This window comes from Solea solea, chromosome 11 (genome assembly GCF_958295425.1).
Source record: "Solea solea chromosome 11, fSolSol10.1, whole genome shotgun sequence".
In the NCBI taxonomy this organism is placed as follows: domain Eukaryota; kingdom Metazoa; phylum Chordata; class Actinopteri; order Pleuronectiformes; family Soleidae; genus Solea; species Solea solea.
This window is the reverse complement of record NC_081144.1, coordinates 24,977,874-24,987,745: the sequence shown is the minus strand read 5'-3', so window position 1 is coordinate 24,987,745 and position 9,872 is coordinate 24,977,874. Positions and strand designations below refer to the sequence as shown.

The 9,872-nt window shown below is 41.2% G+C and overlaps 1 protein-coding gene across 1 annotated transcript; it reads left to right on the top strand.

Moving 5' to 3' along the window:
• The first annotated feature begins 1,169 nt into the window (after positions 1 to 1,169).
• Positions 1,170 to 9,494, top strand: snx21 (sorting nexin family member 21). The gene is made up of 7 exons (XM_058641832.1): positions 1,170 to 1,318; positions 2,690 to 3,031; positions 3,101 to 3,297; positions 4,494 to 4,635; positions 4,719 to 4,884; positions 5,573 to 6,047; positions 8,256 to 9,494. Exons 2-7 carry the CDS (start codon positions 2,725 to 2,727, stop codon positions 8,289 to 8,291), a joined length of 1,323 nt encoding a protein of 440 aa, XP_058497815.1. The 5' UTR covers positions 1,170 to 1,318; positions 2,690 to 2,724; the 3' UTR covers positions 8,292 to 9,494.
• The last annotated feature ends 378 nt before the right edge of the window (positions 9,495 to 9,872 follow it).

Genomic DNA, 9,872 nt, shown 5'->3' with positions numbered 1-9,872 from the left:
GAGTGCAAAAACCAGTAAAGTGCAGTGAAATGAATATATATGTATATATAGCCTATGAATGATATGGGAAAGCTAAGGTATGAAATATTAACAGTAATACACTTTAACTGCACTTTAACACTGATGTAAACTTTAACAAACATAAACTGTGACACATAAAACCAAAGGCTTACAACCACCCTATTACAAAGGGGATGGACAACTTAAAGCATTTTAACTGACATACAAGCAGGAAAGACACCTGTAAAATAACACCTGAACAGGCCTAATGTTAAGTTTCCAAACGTCCCTGATGAATTTAAGGTGTAGTAACATTAACACAAGTCGACTCAGCTATTTAGTGATTATTAAACAATGTTGCTATCGTCTGAAGTAAGCTAGCAAGCTAACACTCTGCTCCAACATCCAACAACGGTAACTACGATGCATTATTTAATAATCTTTGCTATGACTTTATGTCGCTGTGGGCTTATATAATATTTCGAAATAATAGTAATAATGGCACTGGTAAAAAAAAAAAAAAAAAAGTATTTATAATTAAAAAAAAATAATATTTTTTTTATTTTTTTTTTTTTCCTCCGTTTTCGGCGCCCCCTGCGGATGACGGCGCCCCTAGCATTTGCCTATACTGCCTATGCCCAGGGCCGGCTCTGTTGACTATAGTGTGTGAAGTCCTATTTTAGGTTAACATTTATTTGAGAATTAGGCCATCCACTTAAGATAAATGTTATGTTGTTGGTTGATAAAATCTGGATGAAGGATGTTTTATTTTATTTTATTTTATTCATTTATTTTATTTTTATTTTTCAGTTCCCCCCCTGAGGGATTGCCACATTATTGTGGTCAGGGGGGTTGCGTGCCTCAGTGACCTTAAGAGCTATACCAGCAGGAGCTTAGTCTTCAGGTGGGACACCCAAGTTGGACAGGTCTGAAGGTAGAGGCCTGACAAAGTGCAATTCACTTCTCCAGGTTGGGGTTGGACACATAGACCCCTTTCAATGAAGAACGCATTGTTACTATAAGCACAGAATAAAAAGTGCTGGAGCATGATGTGTACACATGATGCCCTCTTCACATTTCTGACTGCCCCTTCATATATGCCTGCCTAGAACCGGCCCTGCTCCCTCTGCTGGTCGCTGTGAAACAGTACAGCGGTGAATGTATGTGTGCGGATGTGTAAGTGTAAGTGTGAGTGTGTGTGTATGTGGGTGTGGATGGTCCGGTGCTGCCTTCAGGTTCCAGTCCTCGGACCTCGTCACCCCCTGTGACCGCTGTCATGGACTAACATCAGCGGGACCAAACTTCTTTTCAGTCCGCGGTGAGTTTATTTATCTTTAACGAGTCCGTGAACACATCACCAGCCGTTAAACTAACATGTTAGCAGCGTGTTCGCTAACTTTACTCTGTTGTGTGTGAGCAGAGTGGGGTTTTATTTTAGCTGTTAGCTTCACTGTCAGTCCCAGTTTAAACCGCGACAGTTTTACGTTTAAAAGTTGAGATTTAACGGGTTAAAAAATGAAGTGAACGCAGTGAGTTAGCTGACAGAGACGCTGCTAGTTAGCTTAGTTTAAGACGCCGACTCATTAACGCACTAACTGCTCATTTATTCACTGTGGTGTGTGGAGCTAACAGTGTTAGCAGTCACCTCCTTCATTCAGAATAACCTCAGGCTAATGTTAATCTAGACTTCGGTTCGGTTTTTTTGAGCCGCGGTTCGGTTCTTGTATGTGGAGTGCGTTCATGTTTGTTGTTGTAATGTTTATCTGGACTTGTTTTCACTGTTCGGTTCGGTTCTTTTGAGCTGCAGTTCTGCAGAATCTGAGTTTGGAAACTTTGTAAATTCTAGATCGTGACTCACGAAGTCATATTCATCAAAATAAGAAGAGAAAGTGAACGTGTTTAAAGCTGCAGTGTGTAACTTCTGTAGAGCCACAATTAATGATCATGATGTACTTTCACAACAAGTTCATCCGTCAGTCTTTTCCTCGATTAACCGATTAGTTGTTTGATTGTTTCCTAAAATGTGAGGAAAATATGGATCACTGTTTGTCAAAGCTGGAAATTATATCACGACTTTATTCTCATAATATCACGACTCAATCATAATATCGTGACTTTATTCTCGAACGATTACTTTTTTTTGGATTTTTTTGTTTTATGGAGCAAAGAAACCAGAATCATTTCATGGTTGCAGCGTCACAGTGAACCTCAGTCAGCGTCTCTCGTGTCCTTCAAAGAGGACGCTTCTTTGTCCTAAACCTGTTTTTCATTTTATTCTTAAAATCAAACACAGCTGCTCAGAGTGAAGGGAAGAAGAATGAAAAAGTTTCCACATGTTGAGTGTCTTCTTTCACTGGACGATAAAATGATGACACTGCATTTTTCATGACTTCAGGCTGACTCAGCAAACTCCTCCATTATTAATGTGAGACACGATTTCCACTGTGAGACGTCTCCATCTGTGAAACTGGAGACACGGCCACTCTGCTGCTGCTCTGTGTGTATGTGTGTGTGTGGATTCTATCTCATATAAATCAGATCAATAAACCACGGCCACAGCTTTGTTTATTTTGTTATTGTTGTGGTGACATGCCACCTAGTGCTCATCTTGGTGAAGTACAGAACATGGAAACAAACAAACAAAGGACCTCACAAATGCTGACGTGTTTTTCCCTCTCTGCTCTCTTAGCCACGCCCCCCCTCTGCCCTGCTGGGCAGGTTGTCATGGCGACGCGGCTGCTGGACCGTCTGAAGCGGTCGCTGTTCAAAGATGGTCAGGGGGCGGGAACGGAGCAACAGGAGGGAGGAGGAGGAGGTGCGCAGGGAGAGGAGGAGGAGATTGGCGAGGAGCGCTGGGAGGCGGAGCTAGCAGAAGAGGAGGAGTGTGTGACGGACCGCCTCGGCGGGACGCTCTGCTTCGACAGCGGAGTTGGGGGAGGGGGGGAGGACGGTGGCGAGGGGGAGGGGTCGGGGCTGGACAGTGACTCTGACTTCCTGGGCGAGTCAATGGAGGAGGGGCTTAGCAGCACAGGTGAGGTGGCGTTTATTGACGCGGCGTCTCTTTAATCTAAAATGAATCCCGTTCTTCTGTCTCGTGCAGAGATCAGTCCTGTCGGCGTGTCTCCTGTTGGCCCCTCCCCCTCTTCCCTGCTGACGCGGCAGCTCCAGGAGAGCTGGAGACACCTGCGTGGACTCGGAGCAGGAAGTCCCGCCCCCTCTGGGCGGAGACAGACGGAGAGCCTGTTGTTCGAGGTCACGGACGCCAGCGTGGTGCAGGATGCAGCCTCCAAGTACGTGGTGAGTTCAAAGACTCGCTCAGACGAAGTAGCGTACCGTGGGGTTTCAGTCAGGGCCTTCAGTAAAATAAAAAAATAAAAAACACACACAAACACCGACTATATTCACGAGACAGTTGATCTGCAACAACCATAGCGCACACGCACACCACTGCGCATCTATAGGCTACTGCATCATTACCACCACATCTTCCGTTTTGTCACTCAGCAACCGCAATATCACAAGCCACCATATGACACAAAAACAAGCTTCCACATAAGCATAGGCGTCAGCTACGCATGATCAACAGGTTTGTCCTCCAGACAAAAATGTTATCAATTTATCATTAACACTCAAACTACCGTAAATGATGTACCTCTTCGGTGTAGGTCTTCCTCTTGAAATAATTACCTTCTTTTCTCCAAACGATCGTCGTGAAAGGTGCACACGAAGGAGATCAGAAACATGATAGATCGGTGGTGTTAATGCAGTGGCCATAGCTTACTTCAAAACCCGCCACAGGTTCAAACGTCGTTGATGACAACAGCGGGGGCTAGCGCCAGACACATCGCTGGGCCTGGGGCGTTCTGTCACTATGCATCACATTTTGATTGGCTGACGACACACGTCAGTCAAAGTTATAAGCAAATAGGAAATGGCAGCTTCAACGAAAGGCCAGCAATACTACTAGAGCAGGTCCAAGGAGCTATGATGAGTTTAATGACATCCAGGAAAATCCAGCTCAGCTTCACAAAAAATAACCATATTCTTTCTGGAAATATAATCATAACATACTGAAAAAGTAATTGCATTCAGACACGTTCAGACACACATTCATTTGATTATTAAAAAAAATAATAATAATAATGAAAAAAAAAGCAGCTCACCACTGCTCAGACGTTTGAATTGATTTTCGAAGAGTCCAGAAATCTCATTTTATTTTTTCTTTAATCTGATTTAATTTCATGTAAAAGCTATTTTATTTTATGCCATCTAATCTGAATTTTGTTTATTTTATCATTTTATTGATTGTTATAGATTATCTCATCGAATTGTATCATTTTTTAAATCTTAAAATCTTATTTTGCGTGATATCATCTCATCTTTATATAATCTGATAATTCTGTATCATCTTATTTTATCTTTGTTTTCTTTCACGTTCATGTTGAGATTATTAAAGTAAAAATTGAGATTAAAGTGTTGTCGTTGTCCATCAGCTCTACACTGTCCACGTCATCCAGTCCGGCGGCAGCGACAAAACCCCGGCCGTAATCACTCGCAGATATTCTGATTTCCAGCGCCTTCACGCCACGTTACGACGTAACCATGGAGACCAGATGGAACGTGTCTGCTTCCCGCGTAAGTGGAGTGTACACACATTGTTGTCGTCATGGAAACCTGACGGCCTGTCATGACCCCGCCTTCCCTCCCCCTCGCTGCAGGAAAGAAGATGAGGAGAAACTTCACGGCAGAAACGATCGCGAAGAGGAGTCGAGCGTTCGAACAGTACCTGTCTCACCTGTGTTCACTGTCTGGCCTGCGGGGGGCACTGTGTGTGCGACACTTCTTCTACCTGAGCGACCTGCACACGGGACAACTGCTCATCAGGTATCTGTTGCACAAAAGGTCTGAAAATAAGATTAGAAATATTTATAATTTCAAGATGAATTATCGATAATAAGTGACAGATATTGATGATTTATTGATCATTTGTGATAAATATTAATGAATTATAGATCATTTGTGATAAATATTGATGGAATTATTGATCATTTGTGATAAATATTGATGAATTATTGATAATTGGTGATAAATATTGATGAATTATTGATAATTTGTGATGAATTATTGACAGATATTGATGAATTATTGATAATCTGTGATAAATATTGAAGAATTATTGATCATTAGTGACAATTATTGATAATCTGTGATCAATATTGATGAATTATTGATCATTAGTGACAAATATTGATGAATTATTGATCATTAGTGACAAATATTGATGAATTTTTGGTCATTAGTGACAAATATTGATAAATTATTGATCATTAGTGACAGGTATTGATGAATTATTGGTCATTAGCGACAAATAATGATAAATTATTGATCATTAGTGACAAATACTGATGAATTATTGATAATTAGTGACAGATATTGATTAATTATTGATCATTAGTGACAAATGTTGATGAATTATTGATCATTAGTGACAAATATTGATGAATTATTGATCATTAGTGACAGATATTTATGAATTATTGGTCATTAGTGACAAATATTTTTTCCCGTGGAGGGTGGGGCATTACCATGACGCCCTTGGTCCGCTGCTCAACGCCAAGAGACTGCAAGAGAAACTCGGCTGGGCCTGTTTCTACGACAGCCAGGCTCAGACTCCGCCCCCCGCCTCGCCCCATTGGTTCTTCACTCTGTTGGGTCTGACCTGTTGTTTCCAGGAGGTGGAGCAGCTGGAGGAGGCGCGGCTTCACTGCGACCTTGCCCTCCGGGTCCTGACCCTCGCTGAGACTGAGAATGAGACTGAGGGCAAGCCCCTCCCACAGACTGACATGCCCCACCCACACACAGACAGACCGCACCCCCTGCTGCTGCCACTCTTACAGTTGGTGGTCCGCCTCTCGTGGCAAATGGGGAGAGACAAGCGGCAGTGGGAGGAGCTTCTGCAGCAGCTGGAGGAGCAGTGGGCGGGGCTAGACAATCAGCCGACCATCAAAGAGTTTTTGGTCAAACACAACCTGCAGGAGAGTGAGGGGGTGAGTTAGAGCGGGGGGGGGGTTAGAGCGACGCTCTCTCTCTCGCTCACGTACAATCACGACATTTCATCAACAAACTCATATGAAAGAAAATAAAGAAATAAAATGATTTAAGAAGAAAGGGAAAAATATAAATATATAAGAGTGAAAACAAATATTCCACATAAATTATTCTTTAAGAGTCATCATTTTCCAAAAATATTGTTTACAAAAAGAAAATATTTTACGATTCGATTAAATAACAAAGAAAAAGTTTATTTCAATAACGAATTTGTTGAAGAATTTACAGATTATGACACAAAACTTTTCCGACTGTTTATCATATTTTTGAGGGTTTTTTTAAAGTTTATATTTCTTTGACTTTTCTCTCAAATATATGTGTATATGCAGCTATATATATATATATAGATACATATATGTGTGTGTATGTACACACATATATGTGTGCATATATTCATATATACATATATATGTACACACATATATACAGTATGTGTACATATATATGTATGTATATATATACGTGTATACAATACATGTTATAAAATCTTCTTAAAGGGAAAATATTTCTATAATCAATAATGATCAATAATTGAATTGATTAGTGTGTGTGAGATTTTACTGCACTTTAAAAACAAACATGACTCATGAGCATTATTAAGTATTTTACACATGGTCACTTCCTGTTGTCGGGCATTAAATCAGCTGACCTCTGGAGTCGGTTACTATGGAACTGGTGCTCAATGGGGAAGTGGACGAGGGAAAGAAATAGACGTGAAGAGTGAAAGGATGAACAAAGTGATTTAATAAAAAAACATGAGAGATATTTCACTTTTTATATAAAAAAAATGACATAAAAGTCACTCCGACTTTATTTATGTTGCACTTTTCATACAAAGTATAAATGTTTTTTATTTTGTCTTATAAACAAAACATGGATGCTAACCACTTTCTAAAATCGAAAGGTTCTGTTTTGTACCTTAAAGCTAGCAGGGTTAGGATTAGCATTAGCAGGCCTATGACATCATCACTACGCCGTCGTCTGAAGAAAAAGCCCCAGATTTTTCAGATTCTTCTAAACTTCAATTTAGCAACTGTTTCTTTCTGCCAGAAACAATTCCTTTGTATGTATTTCCATTATTTACATGATTATTCACTGCAAACACTCTGTAAACGGCTTATTTTCATTAAAAAAGTGTTGCAACTGGTTCCTGAACTTCATGTAGTATTTTCCACCTCACAGCTGATCTCACACACACACACACACGAGGTGAAATGCTGCTCCGCAAATATTTGATTTGATGATCAAATGTCAGATGTGATGGAATGACCTTTGACCTCTGTTACTGTTACTGTTACCGTGTGTGTGTGTGAGAGAGAACAGCTGATGTTTATTTTATTGAATACATTTTCTTACAAACAGCAGGTGAGTTTATTATTTATGACAATGTCACTGTGTTTCCTGTGACGATGTCACTGTGTTTCCTGTGACGCCGTCACTGTGTTTCCTGTGACGATGTCACTGTGTTTCCTGTGACGCCGTCACTGTGTTTCCTGTGACGACGATGATGTCACTGTGTTTCCTGTGACGTCATCACTGTGTTTCCTGTGACGACGATGACGTCACTGTTTCCTGTGACGACGTCACTGTGTTTCCTGTGACGACGATGACATCACTGTTTCCTGTGACGTCGTCACTGTGTTTCCTGTGACGTCGTCACTGTGTTTCCTGTGACGACGATGATGTCACTGTGTTTCCTGTGACGATGTCACTGTGTTTCCTGTGACGGCATCACTGTGTTTCCTGTGACGGCATCACTGTGTTTCCTGTGACGACGATGACGTCACTGTGTTTCCTGTGACGACGTCACTGTGTTTCCTACGAACACTGTGACGACATCACTTGCGAAGTCGTCACAGTGTTTTCTGCGAAGTCGTCACAGTGTTTCCTGCGACGTCGTCACAGTGTTTCCTGTGATGACGTCACTGTGTTTCCTGTGATGATGTCACAGTGTGTCTTTCTTGTCTGTCTGGTCTTTGTCTTGCAGTGCCTGCAGTCACCAGCAGAGGGTGCGCTCCCTCACTGACAGAGTGTCAGATGTGTGTTATGATTTTGGAGACATCACAGTGTGGTGGTGGTGGTGGTGGTGACGTCATCATCATCATCATCACAGTCAGGTTAAAATGCTCTCTCTCCTCTCTCCACAGTCGTCACGTCACCATGGCGACACGGCCAAGAGCTGAGACATGGGCTGCCGTAGAAACATCAGTTGCCATAGCAACGGTCACAGGACAGAAGCACACCAGTGTGGCCGTCAGTGTGAAGTGACACATGGCTCCGCCCACAAGTTAGCCACTCACAAAGTGTTGTTGATGTGGAGGAAGTTTTAACACTTTTAATCATGAGGAGTGATGATGTCATCACACATGCTGTGACATCATAACAAGGGAAAATGTCTCCATGACTGAGACACATGAGGACGAGACATCAGCTGATGTCCTCCTGTGGGACGACATCAGACGGTGCTTTCAAGGACATCACGTACATCTGTGAGTAAAAGAGGGTTCAACACATGAAAACAACACACACACCCTCTCTGTCTCTCTGTCACACACATACTCTCTCTCTGTCTCTCTGTCACACACACACATATGGTTCCTTATTTTTGAAAGACACCTCATGGCCCAGTGGAGAGGGAACTGGGCTTGTAACGTGAGGGTTGATGGTTTGAATCTGTGCCAGGTTCCTAGTAGAGGATCGTTTAAACCCTCAGGGTTCCATTTAATTTACTACCCTTTTAAGTCATTAAGGACAAAAATGTCCACTTCCAAAAGCTGCTGTAAAAACTTTCCAGATTAATAATTTTCTCTGTGTAAATCTCTTCAATAATTTCAGCCATGCTCAAACCTACCAAACATTCAATCATTCTGAGGATTTTAACCCTTTCAATGCCCGTTTTACACTACATGAGGTAATATACACTGCCTGGCCAAAAAAAAAGTTGCCACTTAAAAAAAAGGGTCATACAATCTAATAGCCTTTAGCTTTGATTACGGCACTCTCAAAAACAATGCCACATTCGCTGTGGCATTGTTTTTGATAAGCTTCTGCAATGTCACAAGATTTATTTCCGTCCAGTGTTGCATTCATTTTTCACCAAGATCTTGTATTGATGATGGGAGAGTCAGACAACTGTGCAAAGCCTTCTCCAGCACATCCCAAAGATTGTCAATGGGGTTAAGGTCTGTGAAAATTATGCTTCCTGAACCACTCTTTCACAATTTGAGCCCGATGAATCCCGGCATTGTCATCTTGGAATATTCCATTGATGGAATAATCTGGGCATTCAGTATATTCCGGTAGTCAGCTGAACTCATTCTTTGGGCACATGATGTTGCTGAACCTAGACCTGACCAACTGCCAAGACTACCAACAATAAACAGCAATTGGCCAGGCAGTGCACATATATATATGTATGTATGTAGTATGTACTGTATGTATATATATGTATATATGTGTGTGTGTGTATATATATATACACACACATATATGTATGTATGTGCATATATATGTATGTATGTATATGTATATATGTATGTATATATATATATCAGTGTTCTATTGATTTATTAGAAAATTTAAAACACTGAAATAAGTGGAATATTTAGAATGTTTGGAGGAAAATTTAATCAAACTCAAAGTACTTCCTGTTTCCCCACAAAGTCCCTCAACATTGAAGCTAGTTAGCTCGCCTCTTGTTGCAAAACTTGAGTTTAACAAATCAAAAAAAAAAAAAAAAAGTTACATTTACACGTAAACGTGGT

Bases quoted from the DNA above. Each gene is read 5' to 3' on its own strand.
- snx21 (XM_058641832.1), top strand. From the start codon at position 2,725: ATGGCGACGCGGCTGCTGGACCGTCTGAAGCGGTCGCTGTTCAAAGAT. The intron at 3,032-3,100 runs GTGAGGTGGCGT...TGTCTCGTGCAG, and splicing joins GGAGGGGCTTAGCAGCACAG to AGATCAGTCCTGTCGGCGTG. The intron at 4,636-4,718 runs GTAAGTGGAGTG...CCCTCGCTGCAG, and splicing joins GGAACGTGTCTGCTTCCCGC to GAAAGAAGATGAGGAGAAAC.